Source organism: Nomascus leucogenys, chromosome 15 (genome assembly GCF_006542625.1).
Source record: "Nomascus leucogenys isolate Asia chromosome 15, Asia_NLE_v1, whole genome shotgun sequence".
Classification (NCBI taxonomy): domain Eukaryota; kingdom Metazoa; phylum Chordata; class Mammalia; order Primates; family Hylobatidae; genus Nomascus; species Nomascus leucogenys.
The window spans coordinates 17849421-17869287 of NC_044395.1; the positions used below are offsets into that span (position 1 = coordinate 17849421).

Genomic DNA, 19867 nt, shown 5'->3' on the forward strand with positions numbered 1-19867 from the left:
ACACTGAGCTCCTTATTCTGTGCTGTTTTCTACCCAGAAAAGTACATTTGATTCATTGAAGGGATTTTTTTTTTTTTACTTAGTTTCAAAAAATGCCAACTTGATCTATCAAGAAACCTGTGACCCAGAGACCTCAGGAAAATTGCACAAAGACTTTTAAATATGGAGGGATTATTAGTTTAATATGACATTATTATCAGTTAACATTTTACTTCCTTCTAGCTCTCTACATTTTCATTTTCTCATCTCATAAATCTCATTCCTTATGATTTTTTGGTGGGGATGTGTTACTTATGGTCTCTTATTTTCCTAGAACAATATTTATCCAAATATGTCTTTTTTTTTTTTGAGACGGAGTCTTGCTCTGTCTCCCAGGCTGGAGTGCAGTGGTGCCATCTCGGCTCACTGCAAGCTCCGCCTCCTGGGTTCACGCCATTCTCTTGCCTCATCCTCCCGAGTAGCTGGGACTACAGGCACCTGCCACCACGCCCAGCTAATTTTTTGTATTTTTAGTAGAGACGAGGTTTCACCATGTTAGCCAGGATGGTCTCAATCTCCTGACCTTGTGATCCACCCGCTTCGGCCTCCCAAAGTGCTGGGATTACAGGCATGAGCCACCGCCCCGGCCATCTATCTTAAATGAAACTATTTCTGATATCTGGAGATTCTTTTGGGTCTCATTGGCAGTGAATTAGGGGTCATGTTAATTGGCTTAAAAGTAGTATTGTCATCAGACATAAAAGAGGGGCTAATAGTATAATAGTTTGGTTTTACTTAAATTGTGGATGCTTTTAATGATTTTAAAAAACCCTCAATGTTATTAACCATACTCAATACTTTAATGAACTGATACACAGTTAGACGACAATTTCCTTTACATAAAATCCTTGGTTCTACCTTAGCATCTTTTTGAAATTCTACACTTGTACTCTAATGCAAATTTAGGACCATCAGAGAAGATCAGTATTTAGGATGTCTGTAATCCTGCTACAGGAAAACACAATCTTGTTAAATGTTAACTCTGTTATATTAAGCATATACTTCATGTAGCTGTCTTTTGACATCTATTGTGGCTATGTGTAACCCATATAATAATTTTATATTTCAGTGGAACCATTCTCAGTTTTTTCTATGGCAGTGTTGTTTATCAGTTGTCCACTTACCACCTTTAAAATAAATATCAGAAATTTGGTTGGGCACGGTGGCTCACGCCTGTAATCCCAGCCCTTTGGGAGGCCAAGGTGTGTGGATCACAAGGTTAGGAGTTTGAGACCAGCCTGGCCAGCATGGTGAAACCCCATCTCTACTAAAAATACAAAAATTAGCCAGGCGTGGTGATGTGCGCCTGTAGTCTCAGCTACTTGGGAGGCTGAGGCAGGAGAATTGCCTGAACCCAGGAGGTGGAGGTTGCAGTGAACCGAGATGGCGCCACTGTACTCCAGCCTGGGAGACAGAGCGAGACTCCATCGCAAAAAACAAAAACAAAAAAACCAGAAATTTAAGAATTAATTAATGTTTACTATTAGACTTCCAGGGATTGATTTAAGTTACTTAAATTACACTATTCATCACATGAAATGCAAACATTCATTATGGAAATAACATTTGTTTGACTTGAAAATGTGATGATTACTAAATATAAAGAACTCATTGAAACTGGAATAAATGCACAAGCCATCACACAAAACATTCCATTTTGAAGGAATCCCAGAGCTGGCATTATCTGTCAGCTCTTGTAGTGTGCACCTGTCCTTAGGAAAACGCCTCGGAAGGTAGTTGGTGCCATGCTCCTGATGGGCACAGGAAGCCTGGCTTCTTACTTCAGGCTGCTCAGGGAAGATAGTCTGGTATCATAAACATCTAGACTAGAAATGCATGATTTCACAACGATGCACCTCTTGACAAACAATGAGCACACTACTGACATCTGAGGATGCATTACAAGTGAGACTTTCAGAAATAGGAGGATGAAATGCAGTCTGAAAATGGATATTGCTTCCTGTTTTTCCTTAGTCTTCGTTGTCAAATAATTGGGAGATGTCAAGAGATGAGGGATTTAGGATAGTTTTTCAACTGTTTTCTGTTTCCTTGGTTCACTCAGCTCCTGCTACTTCATGCAGACTGTGTTATTAGTCCTTGGGGGGCATATTGATATAATTTAAAACAATTTAAAATATGAACTGTTGCTGATTTTGTTCAACAGGAACAGCACTACCATTGTAAGGTTAGCAAGATACCCAATATTAATAAATCTCCATAGGGGAAGTTTAAGAAAATTATGTTATGTCAGTTGAGTTCAGCTCTCTTTTCAGCTGGAGCTTTAAGTCTTTGAGCATTCTAGGTTCTACATCTAAATGTGCTTAACAGTACACAGGCTTCTTGACAAATGCTGTTCTTGGGAAGAGTACAATCCTTCTGTGAGTCTGTGTTATTTCTACCTGTGAGTTGGCATTCCAGGAAAGAGTAGCATGTACTCATTAAGAAAATCCATCTTGAAATTTATTCAGCTTTTTGTTTCCTTACAACCTTGTATTTTAGGCCATATTGCCAAGTTATTTCCTGTCTTTCTGTCCTGGGACTAAAATTTCTTTTTCTTTTCTTTTTTTTTTTTTTTTTTTTTGGAGACAGAGTCTTGCTCTGTCACCCAGGCTGGAGTGCAGTGGTGTGATCTTGACTCACTGCAACCTCCACCTTCCTGGTTCAAGCAATTCCCCTGCCTCAGCCTCCCAAGTAGCTGGGGCTACAGGCCCATGCCACCATGCTTGGCTAATGTTTTTTTTTTTGTATTTTTAGTAGAGATGGGATTTCACCATGTTGGCCAGACTGATCTCAAACTCCTGACCCCAGGCAATCCGCCCATCTCGGCCTCCCAAAGTGCAAAATTTCATTTTTGCCCTTTTCTTCCCCAGATCCCTAATACTTTTCTGCCCAATCCTTTCTCTCTATTCAGTGTTTCTTGTTTGTCCTACATTCTCTTTCTGCCCTTCTCCTTCTTTCCTGCTCTTCCCTCTTTTTTTTTTTTTTTTGAAAATAAACACCTGAAAATAGAAAATTGAATATCTATATTTTGTAAATAATCCTGACTGACCTTCATTTTTATTGTCAACTCTGTCTTTTCCTCCACTCCTTTTTTTTTAAAAAAAATTTTGTTGAATACATTTAAATGATAAACCTGTAGGACAAGAGTTGATTTAACTATAAAACATTGTTGACACTTTGCAACAGTAACAATCATGTCAGTATGCCTGAGAGAGTTGCTCATAATATTGGAGACGCTCATAGGCTTCTGTTTTCTGAGAGGGTAAATGTCAACCAGATGGGAATTACTGGAACTGAGAAGTCATTTTCTTTTTGTCTTTAAAAATTTCTCTTCTATGTCTTGAATTTCAAGTAATCACAGAAAATTTCCTTTGCTTCAGATACCATTTACTAATTTTGCACAGTATACCATTTTCCAACTTGTTTTCCCACTTTCAGTAAACTTTCTGTTCTCTATCCAGACATTGGAAATGCATGAACTATTTTACAGTCACCATTCAGTACGGCCTAGAGGGCAGAAAAATAAAAGTTCAACCACTCACCTAAAAAGCACTAACATTTTATTATTATTGTTATTATTATTATTTTTGAGATGGAGTTTCGCTCTTGTTGCCCAGGCTGGAGTGCAGCGGTGCCATCTCGGCTCACTGCAACCTCCGCTTCCTAAGTTCAAGCGATTCTCCCTGCCTCAGCCTCCCAAGTAGCTGGGATTACAGGTGCCCACTACCACGCCTGGCTAATTTTTGTATTTTTAGTAGAGGTGGGGTTTCACCATGTTGGCCAGTCTGGTCTCGAGCTCCTGACCTCAAGTGATCTGCCTACCTCGGCCTCCCAAAGTGCTGAGATTAGAGGCGTGAGCCACCGTGCCTGGCGTGCTATACATTTTAAATTATAGTTGTTAACTACTTTCTGTGGAGTTTATTGAAAGCTGCGTGACCCTTATCTTTGCTGGCCATGTAGAGTCCTCATGTCTCGAGTTGGCATCCCAGCCATTCCTTAGGCTTGACAGCTGCATATTTTCCCAGAAACAGTTGTGATTGGTGTGTATAATGAATAGAATAACCTGTTCTTTCCAAATATACATCCCTGTTTTGCCTCTTAGTACTTGATTTGACTAATGGTTTCAAGCTGAAATATAGACTTCAATTAAAAAATTGGAAGCCAGGTGTGGTGGCTCTTGCCTGTAACCCCAGCACTTTAGGAGGCTGAGGTGGGAGGATCCATTGAGACCAGCCTGGGCAACATAGTGAGACCCTGTCGCTACAGAAAATTAAAAAATATATATTATCCAGGTGTGGTGGTGTGTCCCTGTAATCCCAGCTACTCAGAAGGCTGAGGTGAGAGGATGGCTTCAGCCCAGAAGGTTGAGGCTGCAGCGAACTATGGTCGTGTCACTGCACTCCAGCCTGGGTAACAGTGCAGACGTTAAGATCTTCCCAAGAATGTGGCCAGCCTGCATCCTGACCTTGGTCACGTGGAACATTATTAATCATGGTCATTTAATGTGTAACAGGTTGCATTCAAGAGTCTAGCTTGTGTTGGTTTGGGGTTCTTTTAAATTTGTTTTCTGTTGACAATTCTATTTTCTAGTAAATTTTAAATAAAAATTTTTTCATTAAGGCTGACTCCAAAGGTACTTAAGTTCCTTTCTAGCCAGCCATTCTTAGCTGGGTCCTGTGAAAGCATTATGCCTTATAGAAAAAGAAAATTGAGTGACTATTTTCTCAGTTCTCCCAAACATGGTACTATTCTAGATGCATTGAAGAGAAGTCAATTCATTACATACAGTAAGGCTTTAAGGGCAGTTGTTCTTGGAGTTTGATTCAGGGACCTCATAGTCTCCAATAGTGTTTCAGTGGGTCCCCTAGGTCAAAACCATTTTTATAGAAATGCCACAACATTATTTTCACTTTTCATTCATACTCTCTCACAATTATAAAATAGGGATTTCCAGAGACTATGCTATGTATGATGCTGCAATTACTCTGATGAACAAGGGGATGTGTAGTTGTATACACGTGTCTTTTAAATTTTTGTCTTAATTTCTGATTTTTAATTTGATTTCTAAGCAAATATTGAAAGATATTACTCACATAATCAAAACTTCTTTGAAGATTCTCCTAACTTTTAAGAGAAGGATTCCTGAAACCAAACAGTTTGAGAACTGCTGTCTTAAGGCTGTAAGACTTAATTCTCTGAGAGAACCCCTCCTGGGAATGGCTGCACACAAGGGCAGTGCGGTAAACCAGTCAATTGCTCAATAGACATTTTAAAAATTGAATTAAATTGAGCTCCTAGAATATAACTTTTGAGACCTTATTTGAGATTTTCTCCCAAGGCTGTGTTTGAGCATTGAGAGCCTTGTAACTTGGGCCAAGTTTCTGTGAGATAGACAGTTGGCAATTCTCAATATAAAGTCAATGATTTCAGAAGTCATTTTCAAGGAATACCTCCTTTAACTGGTGGATTAATTATGTAGCCTATTGGCATTATCTAGATCAGTGCCGTCCAACAGAAAGAGGGCACATACATTATTTACAATTTTTAAATAATCATATTAAAAAAGTAAAAAGAGGTGAAATTAGTTTTAATATCTTTTGTTTAGCCTAATGTATCTAAAATATTGTAATTTCCACATGTAATCAATATAAAAATTATCAGGGAGATAGTTTAATTCTTTTTTATATTACTATCTTTGAAATCTGGTATGTATTTTACATTTATAGCGCATCAGTCTGGATAGTTACATGTGGCTGGTGCCTCCTGTATTACACTGTACAGATCCAGATCATAAAATAGTTGTAGAGCTGAGCTGAGAATGTTCTAGAGTAGATAAGCTTTGTCATAGAGAATAAAAATTTTGCTACAGAAGTTAGTATAAAAACATAACCTCATTGAAAAAAGCTTACAATGACAAAATGTTTGATATCTGCCTAAATTTTAAAGACATTTCCAAGAGAAATAGAGCTCTTTCCTTAAAAGAAATTTTTAAAAAATAAGCTTTTCTTCAAACTGTAATGTTTTCTCTTTCCTTCTAAAAAGCATGCAGTCTGCTCACTATATTCTTTGAAATTACTGTATGTTCATCTGCATACCAGTGTAAGGAGATGCTCTTTCTCGTTTTGGAAGAATTTGAGCCCTTGTGAACTTTGCATTTCCCTCCTACGTAGTTCTTTCTTGAACTGTCCATTTGTCCTGGCACATCCCTGATTCCGTACTATCTACTATAGGGCATTTATTTCTGATGGGGAAGGGTGGTTTGTTTTGATCTTAATGCTGAACTGTCCCTTAGTTCCTTGTCTTTTACGCTGTTGCCATTATCTTGCTTGCAAATATGGTGTCAGAATATGCAAGTGAATTATTGCCTGTTGTGAAGAAACCACTATTTTTTTCAGCTTCATTCACTATGAACATTATTGTGCTTACGAAAGTGAGTTGAGTTAAAAAGAACTGTGTTTTTTAGAAGTGAGAACTAAAAGGGGGAAATAGTAATTTTTCCTCTTATAGAATGAATAATAAAGAACTATGACTTTAAATTTGGCATGATCTAAATTTAATTTTTTTCCTACCACATGCCAATTGAAAAAGAAGAATTTGTTGAATGGGAATGTCTTGAGTAGGGAAATTAAGGACTCTCACAATCTGTATCTCTTTAGTAGCATACTTGATACAGTGTCATGTTTAATTAATATTAGAATGTCAATTTACAAAATCATGCTGTTTGGAAGACAAAAGAATTCTGTGTAGAACAGGCAAACTTAGGAAATATATGGTCTCTTGATAACATGTTGGAAGTTTTCTTCTTTGTTATAATTTTCATATGTAAGTACAATTAGGAGATTTATAGATTTTCAACCCCAATATAAAAACATTCTTTGAGAGTTTATCTTTTCTTTACCTACTGATTTACCTTTGTTGTGGACACATTCAATTTTTCAAGCAACTGGTGTGTACTTTACACCAAAACCTTTACTATATAGCCTTCAGTAATCTGTAGCTGTGAAACTCCTACTGATTTATCTGTTTAGATATTCTCAAAATAGTCATACCTGTGTGCCAGCCACCTGCTGTCTGACTTGGCAGTTTCTGTGTTCCAACTTTATTTTTCTGCTTTTTAGAAAACTCCCAGTTTCCAGTTTGCAGCTAAGGTGGGAGCTGAGTTCGTTTCCCTGTTAAGTGGCCTTATCAAGCAGTTATGCCATTGCCAAGCAGCAGTAAGTTCTCCCCTCTCAGGTGTTAGCTAGTAGGTAGGGTTGGCAAGGGGAGCCTGGCCTGCTGTGAAGAAGTAGACCACTGTCTCTCTGGCACAGCCCTCAGGGTCAGGTCTTGCTGTGGGTTCCATCCTATGGCTCACTGTGACTTTCCTGAATGGAATGCGTTTATTTTTTTTCCAGCTCTGTTCTTTCCATGTTCTTCCCACATCAGCTGGCGGCAGCCAGTTGGTTCTGAATGCTGCCCACAAATTGTTAGCTATTTTGCTTCTTGGTCCCTCAATTTGTCCCTTGAATAAGGAATTGATGTGTTTCAGATCCAGGATTATGTTGCTTAGTGAAGCAAATCTAATTCTTGCCAAGGAATGCCTAAAGTTGAAGGCTTGATTCCAGAAGAAAATAAAATAACAACAGCAGTACCTGTAATTAACATATATTGCCTGTTTACTGTGCCAGGCATTATATTAATCAGGTTGCATATATTAGCTTTGTTAATCCCCAAAATCACTTTAAAGTAGGTTCCATTGTTGCCCACATTTTACAGATAGGGAGCCATTGGAAAATCAAATAAACTGTTCTAGGTTATATATTAAGGGATAGTTCCAAGATTTTGAATCTAAGTAGCTTGACTTCAGAGTCCTTGCTTTCAGTGCTATATTCAACTACTAAGTAAAGGTTCACTTTTTTTTGTTTTGTTTTGTTTTGTTTTTTGTTTTGGAGAAAGGGTCTCATTCTGTTGCACAGACTGCAATGCAGTGGCATGATCATGGCTCACTTCACCCTTGCTAGGCTCAAGCGATCGCCTAGGCTCATGGAATCCTTCTGCCTCAGCCTCCTGAGTAACTGGGACTACAGGCACACACTACCACACCTGGCTAATTTTTTTATTTTTTGTAGAGATGAGGTCTCACTTTGTTGCCCAGGCTGGTCTTGAACTCCTGGCCTCAAGCCATCCTCCTGCCTTGAACTCCCAAAGTGCTGGAATTACAGTCGTGAACCACCGTGCCTGGCCCAAAGCTTCACTTTTCAATGTCTTCTGGAATCTGAACTCTCACTAAAGAGTAGACAGGAGTTTGATGTTTTAATCTCTTGAAACTTCTTTGTATATGCCTTCTAAGAACAGATTATGTTCAATGCAATTTTTCCTGAAAAGATGAAGTACAGAGTGACCGGAGGCGGCGGCGGCGAGCGGTTCCTTGTGGGCCAGAAGAATCCTGCAAAAATGTCTCTCTATCCATCTCTCGAAGACTTGAAGGTAGACAAAGTAATCAGCTCAACTGCTTTTCTGCAAACCTGCCAATCCAGCAATTTGTCAAAGCTTCTGCTCCATGCCTCACATGGAATCTCTATCCAGACTATCCGAGCTCTCTCAATACATGGGCTGAGTTTAAATGAAGAAGAAATACATGCAAATGTGGCCGTGGTTTCTGGTGCACCACTTCAGGGGCAGTTGGTAGCAAGACCTTCCAGTATGAACTATATGGTGGCTCCTGTAACTGGTAATGATGTTGGAATTCGTAGAGCAGAAATTAAGCAAGGGATTCGTGAAGTCATTTTGTGTAAGGATCAAGATGGAAAAATTGGACTTAGGCTTAAATCAATAGATAATGGTATATTTGTTCAGCTAGTCCAGGCTAATTCTCCAGCCTCATTGGTTGGGACTGAGATTTGGGGACCAAGTACTTCAGATCAATGGTGAAAACTGTGCAGGATGGAGCTCTGATAAAGCGCACAAGGTGCTCAAACAGGCTTTTGGAGAGAAGATTACCATGACCATTCGTGACAGGCCCTTTGAACGGACGATTACCATGCATAAGGATAGCACTGGACATGTTGGTTTTATCTTTAAAAATGGAAAAATAACATCCATAGTGAAAGATAGCTCTGCAGCCAGAAATGGTCTTCTCACGGAACATAACATCTGTGAAATCAATGGACAGAATGTAATTGGATTGAAGGACTCTCAAATTGCAGACATACTGTCAACATCTGGGACTGTAGTTACTATTACAATCATGCCTGCTTTTATCTTTGAACATATTATTAAGCGGATGGCACCAAGCATTATGAAAAGCCTAATGGACCACACCATTCCTGAGGTTTAAAATTCACAGCACCATGGAAATGTAGCTGAACGTCTCCAGTTTCCTTCTTCGGCAACTTCTGTATTATGCACGTGAAGCCTTCCCGGAGCCAGCGAGCATATGCTGCATGAGGACCTTTCTATCTTACATTATGGCTGGGAATCTTACTATTTCATCTGATACCTTGTTCAGATTTCAGAATAGTTGTAGCCTTATCCTGGTTTTACAGATGTGAAACTTTCAAGAGATTTACTGACTTTCCTAGAATAGTTTCTCTACTAGAAACCTGATGCTTTTATAAGCCATTGTGATTAGGATGACTGATACACAGGCTTAGCTTTGTGTGAAAACCAGTCACCTTTCTCCTAGGTAATGAGTAGTGCTGTTCATATTACTTTAGTTCTATAGCATATTTGCATTTTTAACATGCTACCATAGTACATTTAGAATGATTGCCTTTGATTTTTTTAAAAAATTCTGTGTGTGTGTGTGTGTGTGTGTGTGTGTGTGTGTGTGTGTGTAAAATGCCAATTAAGAACACTGGTTTCATTCCATGTAAGCATTAAACAGTGTATGTAGGTTTCAAGAGATTGTGATGATTCTTAAATTTTAACTACCTTCACTTAATATGCTTAAACTGTCGCCTTAACTGTGTTAAGCATCTAGACTAAAAGCCAAAATATAATTATTGCTGCCTTTCTAAAACCCAAAATGTAGTTCTCTATTAACCTGAAATGTACACTAGCCCAGAACAGTTTAATGGTACTTACTGAGCTATAGCATAGCTGCTTAGTTGTTTTGAGATTTTTAGTCAATGCATAATGAAATTCTTTCTTCTAAAGTTGCCAGTACCACTTTGTGAGAAGTGAATCACTATATGTAATGTAAAATTACTAACTTAACAAATAAACTTTGACTCCTTTTGTTCATTTGTGATTAAGTGGTATATATTATTTTGGCATTTGACGCTTAATTATGTAATACTACTTTGGATGGTTTAGAATATTTTTTGTAACTTTTCTTTTTCTCTTTGCAAAAATGATAGTGACACTTTTTGATTTTTTTCTTTTTTTTTTATTCTATTGATTATATGTATACATAAAGTTAAAAAAAAAAAAGATGAAGTACATTTCTTTGTAAAATTCATGTATATATTTATTTATTTATTATTGTACATATTTATGGGGTACATTTGATATTTTGTTACATGGATACAACATGTAATGATCAAATCAGGGTAATTAGGTTATCCATTACCCCAAACATTTATCATTTCTTTCTGTTGGTGACATTTCAAATCTCCTTCAGCCATTTTGAAATATGTAATAAATCATTGTTAATTATAGCCAACAAAAGGCATTATTGCTAGTACAGATATTTCTTGACTTATGATGGGTTACGTCCCAATAAACCCATTATAAGTTGAAAATATGGTAAGTCAGAAATGCGTTTAATTCGCTGTATTGTTATTTACCCACGTGATTGTGTGGCTGACTGGGAGCCACACAATCTCTGTTTACCATTATGAAGGTCGTATTGCTTCAGAATGCAAATGAAATTTAGAGTGAGTGCCTTATGAATCAGGGAGGCCCCACTATATGACTCCCTGTGATCTCTTGGAGGTGAAAGAATGCACAAATTTCGTAAGTTGACCTGAAGGCCACCCGCCTTTCCCGAGTTATATTGTACATGCCATCAATTAGTAGGGGGTGGGCAGAGGTGGAAGATTTCAGGCACAGACCTTAGACAGTTGATGCCCTCTGTTATTAAGATAAATAAATCCTAGCATTTCTTCCCACCTTTTGCACATCATGTCATGCACAGAAAGTTGAGATTGGAGGTGATCCATTATTGCTTGTAACCCATTTCCAACGCCCTTGTTTGAGAGTTCTTTTTTTTTTCTTTTGAGACAGGGTCTCATTCTGTTGCCGGCATGATCATAGCTCACTGCAACTTCAGCTCCTGGGATCAAACTGTCCTTCTACCTCAGCCTTCTGGGTCGCTAGGACTACAGACACATGCTACCATGCTCGGCTAATTTTTTTAAAGTTTTTTAGTAGAGATGGGGTTTCACCATGTTGCCCATGCTGGTCTTGAACTCCGGGACTCAATCAGTCTGCCTGTCTTGGCCTCCCAAAGTGCTGGGATTACAGCTGTTTGTCAGCTCTGCTGTGGGGATATATCTGCAAGTTTCTAAGCTTGTTATTTTATGAACGCATTCTGTACACTACAAGGTGCCATTCACATGTAAGGTTTTATTAATAATGACTATTAAGACCAAGCTATTTGTTCTAGGAAGAGACACTGTGTACCATGATTTTTTTTGTTGTTGTTTTGGGAGCTATCCTGAGAGAAGCAGGAGCAGATGCTAGACCAGTTGTGGAGTTAAGGTCTTGTATGTGATCTGGTGCAGTAATGAGGAGAAGTAGAAATGCAGCGGGTCAAGGGTTATAAGATCCAAGACTTCTTATAGGAAACCAAGCAGCTGGTGAGATCCTCATCAAATTCTCTACCTTCTTCTCTGCCTATCCCAGTTCTCTCTGTAGTGAAATTCTGCTTTCTTTGTGAAGTCTTTCCCAGACTTTTTCTACCTCTTCTCCTATAGGTGAAGGTCATTCACCATCCTCTGTCTGTTATTATACCTGGTACATAGCTCCATTGATTGTACTTCCAATGCTGCATTGTTTTCAGTTCCACACATCTTTTTTCCTTTTTAAACTGTGATCTCCTTGAAGTTTAAGCTGTGTCTGATTAATCCTTGTAGCTCCAGCCACACCCAGCTCCTTTCATCACACTCCCTCATTAGGCATGGCTTGAATACTCTTTGAGTACGGCTGAAATTTATCTTCCTGTGCCTTTCTCCCATGGGTCCTCATTTTAACACCTGAAACAGCTTCAGATAAAGTTACTTTTATGCCAGCCGTTTATACATCTGAATAATCTGCCATGTATGGCTCCAAACAGTCTTTATTTCTCTGAGCTAAACATTTTTACTTTTGAAATTTTGTTTTCCTGTTTTATTCCTCAGTAAGTACTGTATATGTTCCCTTTACCTCTCTGGTGCATAGAATCTTAGAATGTTAAGATTTGGAGAGGATTAGAGTTTGACTAGTCTAGGCTCTTCATCTAACCAGTATTGCTTCCATACTGATTAGGTAATTGAAACTGAGATACAGACATATTTTGGAGCAACACAAATATTTTAAGTATTTCACGGTGGAAGTTTAGATTTAGTAGATTTTTAAAAGTACTTCATCGCTCATTCTTTATTAAAATGTATTTGCTGATGAGTATCTTATTAAAAGGGGGCACATTGGAAAGATATGTTTTATGACGCAGTACATGTATGCTAAAGAAAGATCTTCAGATTTTTATAACATTACTATTAAGAATTTGATTCTAAAGCCAAGCTACCTAGGCTTCAATCCTGCATCTGTCGTATACTAGGTGTAAATTACTTAATCTTGGTTAATTACTTAATCTCTGTGTGCCTCAGTTTCTGTATTTCTGAAACAAGGTTAATGATAATGTGGGTGTTAGGAGGTTTAAATGAGTTAGTACTTCCAAAGCACTAAGAGTTATGCCTGGCCCACAGTAAACTTTTTGTATATGGTAGCTGCTGCTACTACTGCTGCCACCACCATCACTGCTACTATTATTATTATTATTGAGTTCTACAAGCACCTGGTGAGATGTGAAAGCTCCTGTGAAAGTTCTCATAGAACCTTAGTAAGACACCATGTACTTATGATACAAGCTTCTTGCCTTTTTAAAATTTTTTTATTTTATTTAAAGCTTCTTGTCTTAATGAGAGGCCCTGCATACCACTCTGCACTGAAACATGATTTGACCCAGACCGTAACGACATCTATGGAGTAATAAAGTATTTTTTCATAGGATTTTACCATATAAGCAATTGAAGAAATGGCGGAAGACCCATTAGCTTTTGGAGTCTGTTTCTTTGAGACCAACTTGCTAGGAATCCATTTCCTATCTTTTTAAAAAGAGTAAATTAATTTTTCTCATTGACATTCTGTAAACAGAATACTGGCAGCTTATATTTTATGGAACGTAATGTTTTAAAGTGAACCTAATTTTTCTTAGTAAACTGCTTTTAATAATGCATCAGAGTAAATTTTTTCCCTCTGTTGTCAGGTTGCTATCAAGATCATAGATAAGACCCAGCTGGATGAAGAAAACTTGAAGAAGATTTTCCGGGAAGTTCAAATTATGAAGATGCTTTGCCACCCCCATATCATCAGGCTCTACCAGGTAGGATCATTAGTATGTAGCAGATAGCTGCAAAGAACCCAGAATATTGTATGTATGGCTCCCTTTGAAGAAATGTGGGTGGGTGAACATCTGTGACTTATTTTGTTTCTATGTTAATCCTGCTATCTTTCCTACCCTTCTGTTTACCCACTTAGCACTTAGTATCCTCAAGTTTCCCCTGGCCGTTTACTAGTAAGTTTTCCTTACCCAGGTAGGTCTTTTTAATTTGTTCTTTAAAATTTGATGCCATTCTTAGCAAGAACTACACAAAATATTAATTCAGAAGAGGATGATAATTTATTTTATTTAGTTCAGAGTTCTAAAACAGGATGGGAAACCCAAAAAGAAGAGAATTTAGAGAGGTGAAAAGTTAGAGATGAATATAACATTTTTTAACAGCAATATTTGAATACTAGTTTCTGTGATCATGTTATAAATTGTTAAGGCAAAGGATTGCTTCTTGGATCAATCAAAACCTACCTCTTTTCTATTCTAGTAGGATGCTAGACTTAGTTTTCCAAGGTAGTAATTATTTTGATAATCAAGAGACCAGATCAAGTGACCAGATCTCTCCAATAGGAGAGATTTCTATTTTAGTTTTTTTTTTGTTGGTCTTCCCAAGAAACATGCATATTTCATGCCATCATCAAAACGATTCCCTAGCCTAACTACAAAAGCGGTAAATCTGATGGCTGGAATTTCAAGCGGGACAGAAGGAGAGGACCTTGCCTTAGCAGGCTGGTGAAAGAGATATTTTGGGAGAGGTGGGGCTTCGGGATGCTTCTCAAATTGCAATGCATTGGCAGCCGAGAACTTTGCCTCTGCATAGGCCCAACTCTACTTGCTGCTTTCTGCCAGAACAGCCATCTCTTAGTTCTGAAGGACGTGGCCACCCACTTGGTTATTTTGCTGCTGTTAGTCTGCAGTAAATGGTTACTGGCCCAGACATAGGACCATGTGTAAGAGTGGAGAAAGTACACCCAAGGCGCTATGGGCAAGCTTTCATAGCCTCTTAGTTTTATGGAAAAGAAAACATGTTATGATGTTAATATGTGTGGTTAAGAGCGTTAGAGCTCTTCCCTGGCATCAGCTGCTCACATAATGAAATTAGGTCAACAGGAGTAGACCTGTTGAAATTTATCAGCCTAAATTATGTTGAACAATTGCCTACGTTCTGCCCCACAAGCAAACTTATGAAAGCTTCCTCGTGTTGCCTGAAGACCTGTATCTGTGAGCTCACATGTGTCTAACCTCGGCTTCCTTCCTGTCCTGATGGGCTGAATAAATTTCTTGACCTTACCTTTTAAAATAAATCGTCTTTAAATAATTGTGGGGCTTAGGCTGACCTTTCTCAAGAGGTTGACTTGTAGGTATTACCCTTGTAACTGAATTCTGCAAGTTTGCCTGTCTTACCCAAGATTAGCCTATGAGACTTTCCAAAGGTCCAGTGCTAGCTTTGAGCAGTGCCTTCTTTCAAGCTTTAATTTTGCTTTCTGGCAGCTGGGTTTTTAAAATTTTATTTATTTATTTATTTATTTATTTATTTATTTATTTATTTATTTATTTTTGAGATGAAGTTGCGCTCTGTTGCCCGGGCTGGAGTGCAGTGGCATGATCTCTGCTCACTGCAGCCTCCGCCTCCTGGGTTCAAGTGAGTCTCCTGCCTCAGCCTCCCAAGTAGCTGGGATCACAGGCATGCACCACCACGCCCAGCTAATTTTTGTATTTTTAGTAGAAACGGGGTTTCACTATGTTGGCCAGGCTGGTCTTGAACTCCTAACCTCAAGTGATCCACCCACCCAAAGTGCTGGGATTACAGGCGTGAGTCACTGCACCTGGCCGGAACTGAATTTTTAATTGTATTTAGTTTTAATTAATTTAAGTGTAAAACTAAAAATAATTTTAAAAGAATTGTTGAAATGATAGTATTTTGGATATATTGGGGTAAATAAAAAATATTACTAGAATTATCTTCACCTTTTCCTTTTTCCTTTTTAAATGTGGCTACTAGAAAAGTTAAAATAATATATGCAGTTCATATTATATTTCTATTGGACAGCACTGTTCTAGAAAGATATACAATAAGCAGTGAACAGTGTTCCTCTGGGGATTGAGATGGAGGAGATTGGGAAGAGGAAAGCCTTTGGTCTTTTGTTTTATAATGAGTGTATGTAATCATTATTACTTTTAAAAATGTTTGATGGAAAATGTAAAAGGGAAGAAAGGACTGACAACTTACTACAGTGAATTTTAAAAAGGAGCAAAAAAGGGACCAAGACAAAACACAAATCACCTACGTTACTTTAAAAGGTTGAGTATTTTAAATTACTGTTCTCTTTTTTTCAAATAAATGGGCAGTGGAAAGGAAAGTTGTCATTTCTATTAAAAAAAGAAAGACATATGTGATTTCTGTGGCGTTCTTATGTGATTCCCATTATTTTCCCCAAAGGCTTTTTTTTGCTTTAGTTTTTTTTTTTTTTTTTATTTGATGGGGCATTTTTGTGCTTCAGATGATTGATGTTGAATCTGAAGTTTAAGTTTTGGTTCTTGACAACTTCTTTGCCTCTCAGTTTTATGGAGCTTAAGAGATTGCAGAGACCTCATGGAACATCAAAAAGACTATCTCTGTCAAGCAATAAATGTTTCCTACTTTTAAGAACTTGGAGGAATATCTGATTTTCTCTTTCTTCTTAATAACATTTATATTTGTTTCCCCAAAAATGTTTTAAATTTTCTTTAATCTATAGTGGTTATTAATATTTCAAATGAGAAAAGAGGAGTCGTTAGTTTCTCTTCCTATATCAGCCTGTCATTTGTGTCACTGTCTGTCACTTTCCTGCCTTTGCACCAGGTTATGGAGACAGAACGGATGATTTATCTGGTGACAGAATATGCTAGTGGAGGGGAAATATTTGGTAAGTACATTTATTGCATTATTTAAACAGCTATTGAGCACACTACAGCAAACCTAAAATAGCTGTTCAGTGCCTTTGTTACTTGAGCAGCAGTCACTTGATGCTGTTCTTCAGTCCTGTCATTTTCTATCAACAAAGGCATTTTAATTTGTTTTGATTAATCTAGTAAAATCCCTTTAACACATTTGTTTCTTTAGCAAAGGTGTTTTGTTTATTTCAGTCAGGTGCTGACAGTTGAGATTAAAGATCTCCAAAAACAAGCATCCTTTCTCAACGTGGGACTTAGAGTCTTTCCTGTTTGCAGGTTCTAACTGAGGTTACCAAGTGCGACAGAACTCACACAAGTGTGTGGGCCTCTGTTGTGTCAGAAAGAGCCACTTAGAGCAAATAATCTCACCCGAGCGCGTTCCTTAAACTTTGTTTAAATATAACATGTAACTATATTATTTACCATGTGTTCACAGTTCCCCTCAATGATTCTTGTAATTTTGGGGGTTCTGCCTTCAGTAGCTATATTTTCTTCTCTCACTTAGCTTTAGCACAACGTCAGAAATAAGCAAGAGACTTTGTTACTGACAAATCTGATTTTTAAGGTGGTAAAAACTGACAAAACGATTTTTTTTCTAACAGTGATAAATGGAGTCAAGTAGAGTTGAAGGATAAACTTCCAAATCTAAATTGATGTGTCTTTTATTTTTTCTTTTGGCAACTAACTACAGAGAAAAGTTTCTTTATATACCTTATTTGTCTAATTTCTTCATTTTTAAAAAAATTTATCAATATGAACACTTGCTAATCTAAAATTTATTTTTTAATTTTTATTTTAAACATTTGCTCCTTCCTGCATGATAAAATGTATTTAAAAGTGTAGAATCACTTTTAAAATGGATCTTCCTATTAATGACTAGTCAGTTGTGGCTGCATGGATGTGTGTGTGTGTGTGTGTGTGTGTGTCTGTGTGTGTGTGTGTTTTTGAAGTTTCCCTAGCGATCTAGTGTTTTTTTGTGTGTGTCAAAGTATCTTTAGGGTAAGTGCTAGTCCTTTTTAAAAGAGGTATCATTATTTCTTAATTTTATATTTAATTGGCTTGGTATATGTGATTAGTTAATGTTAAAGCTAATGGTGATAGAATGAAATTTATACTCAATATAGTATGGGAGGGGATACTTTATTTTAAAGAAATAAAAGCATTACAGGATTTGAAGGATAGCATTGTTTGTCAAGAAGGTATAGTAGGCCTTCAGTATGTATGATAATTATATGCCAATCATGTGCCTTGGAGATGCTAACTCAATTAAGACACTGGTTTTCCTTTCCGTGGAGAAATCTGGTGGAAAACAGACAGGGAAATCAACATATTACTTTGAAGATGAGAATGGAAACTGTAAAACTCTGTATGGTAGAGAACAGTAGTGCAGGTGGCAGTTTGGTTAACTCTTGGAGATCAGGGAAATCTTCCTGGAGGGCTTGGTTATATGGAAATTTATGAACCAGAAAATGAAAGCACAAGAGAGAATATTTGGAGAGAGAGAAATAGCAGTCATGTTATTGGGAGACTATACTATGGTCTGAAATTCCAGGCACATGTTATGATAAACCTGCCTGAATTAAGATCACAAATGTATACAAAGGCAAATAGAAAACTTCCATTATCTAGATAAGATTTTTTGTTTGGACAAGGTGTTGCTCTGTTGCCCTGGCTGGAATGCTGTGGTGCAATCCTAGCTCACTGCAGCCTCGAACTCCTGGGCTCAAGTGATCCTCCTGCCTCTGCCATCTGAGTAGCTGATACTATAGGTGTGCACTACCACACCTGGCTAATTTTTAAATTTTTAGTAGAGACAGGGGTCTCATTATATTGCTCAGGCTGGAAGATACCTTTTTACAAATTTTATTCTATAAAAAGTCAAACATCTCCCAAATCCTTGAGCTGCCTGTTAGGTATTTTATCGCATAGAAAGACATTTATTGGTGGGGATACAATGGTAATTTGGGGAGAAAAAAGATCATGTCATCTTAATGTTTTTAATAAAAAAAGACCCAAACACAGGGCACATCAATCTACCTTACTCTTTAAGAAAGCAGATTTTATTTATTTATTTATTTATTTATTTATTTATTTATTTGTTTGTTTATTCTTTTTTGAGCTAGGGTCTTGCTCTGTTGACCAGGTGAAGTGCAGTAACAGGATCACAGCTCAGTGCACCCCCAGCTTCCTGGGCTCAAGTGATCCTCCTGCCTTAGCTCCCTGAGTCACTGGGACTATAGGTATACACCACCATGCCAGGCTAATTTTTAAATTTTTATAGTGATTAGGTCTCATTATGTTGCCCAGGCTGGTTTAGAACTCCTGGGCTCTAGCACTCCTCCTGCCTTGGCCTCCCAAAGTGTTGGGATTGTAGGCATGAGCCACTGCACCCAGCAGGAAGCAGTATTAGAGAGATAAGCTTCTTGGTCATGGACTTCGTGTGAATGTACCTCAAGGGATGAACACACAGAATACCACTTCTGATAATATTATTTTAAAAACAAAATATTTTAGGTTGGTGCAAAAGTAATTGTGGCTTTTGTCATTGAAAGTAATGGCAAAAACCGCAATTACTTTTGCACCAACCTATAATTATATATTTTAACACATATTATATAATATATAACAATAGAATTTGAAATGTTATGATTGATACTATTAAGTAATATTATTATAAAAGATCCAGATGTGGAAGAAAATAGTGTATTACCTAAAGAAATTATTGAGACTGCACAGGGATAGAACTGTCTCATGAGCTCTGATTTTTAAAAATGTCTGTGTAAAAAAGATGAAAGGGGCTTAGTCAAGAAAACCTGGGCTTTGGATGTATTTAGACCTAGGTTTGAATCAGATCTCTGTCACCTATTTGCCCTTTTACTTAGAGCAAATTACTAGATGATTCTGGTACACAGGTTCCAGGTCTGTTCCAGGTAAGATCTAGAATATTTGTATTATAGTTGTGAAGATTAAATGAGATCGCATATATAGAGCTCTAGCACAGTGCTTCCTTACGCCTTCATGTGAGAGAGTGAGTGGGAGATCAACTTCTGCCATCAAGGTGTGAGGAGCTCTGCTGACCTGCCTTGCTTGCGGAAACAAGTGAAAACTACTAAAGAAAACAAAACCCAGTCATTTAAAGTCTCTGGAAATCATCCTAAGAGTAAACAGAAAATGAAGGAAGATTATTCAAGAACATCTATGCAAATTCATTAAGAAACAAAGTCTGGTCAGCAAGGTGGAAATTCCTGTCCAGGCTACTGCAGCCAAGAACACAGGGCCTCCTCCTGTCAAACGACAAAATTACAAGTTTAGTTTGAC

At 37.7% G+C, this 19867-nt stretch overlaps 1 protein-coding gene and 1 pseudogene across 9 annotated transcripts in view; both read left to right on the forward strand.

Annotated features, from left to right (window-relative positions):
* SIK3 (SIK family kinase 3) overlaps positions 1-19867 on the forward strand; it is a 267686-nt gene that overhangs the window by 128011 nt on the left and 119808 nt on the right. For all 8 annotated transcript variants that reach the window (XM_030829422.1, XM_030829424.1, XM_030829419.1 and 5 more), the window contains exons 2-3: positions 13490-13606; positions 16458-16521. In XM_030829422.1, coding sequence (XP_030685282.1) covers positions 13490-13606; positions 16458-16521 — 181 coding nt within the window. The remainder of the gene's footprint in view (positions 1-13489; positions 13607-16457; positions 16522-19867) is intronic.
* Positions 8467-10128, forward strand: LOC115838608 (annotated as a pseudogene). Its single transcript, XR_004033652.1, has one exon. The product of XR_004033652.1 is annotated as a syntenin-1 pseudogene (transcript).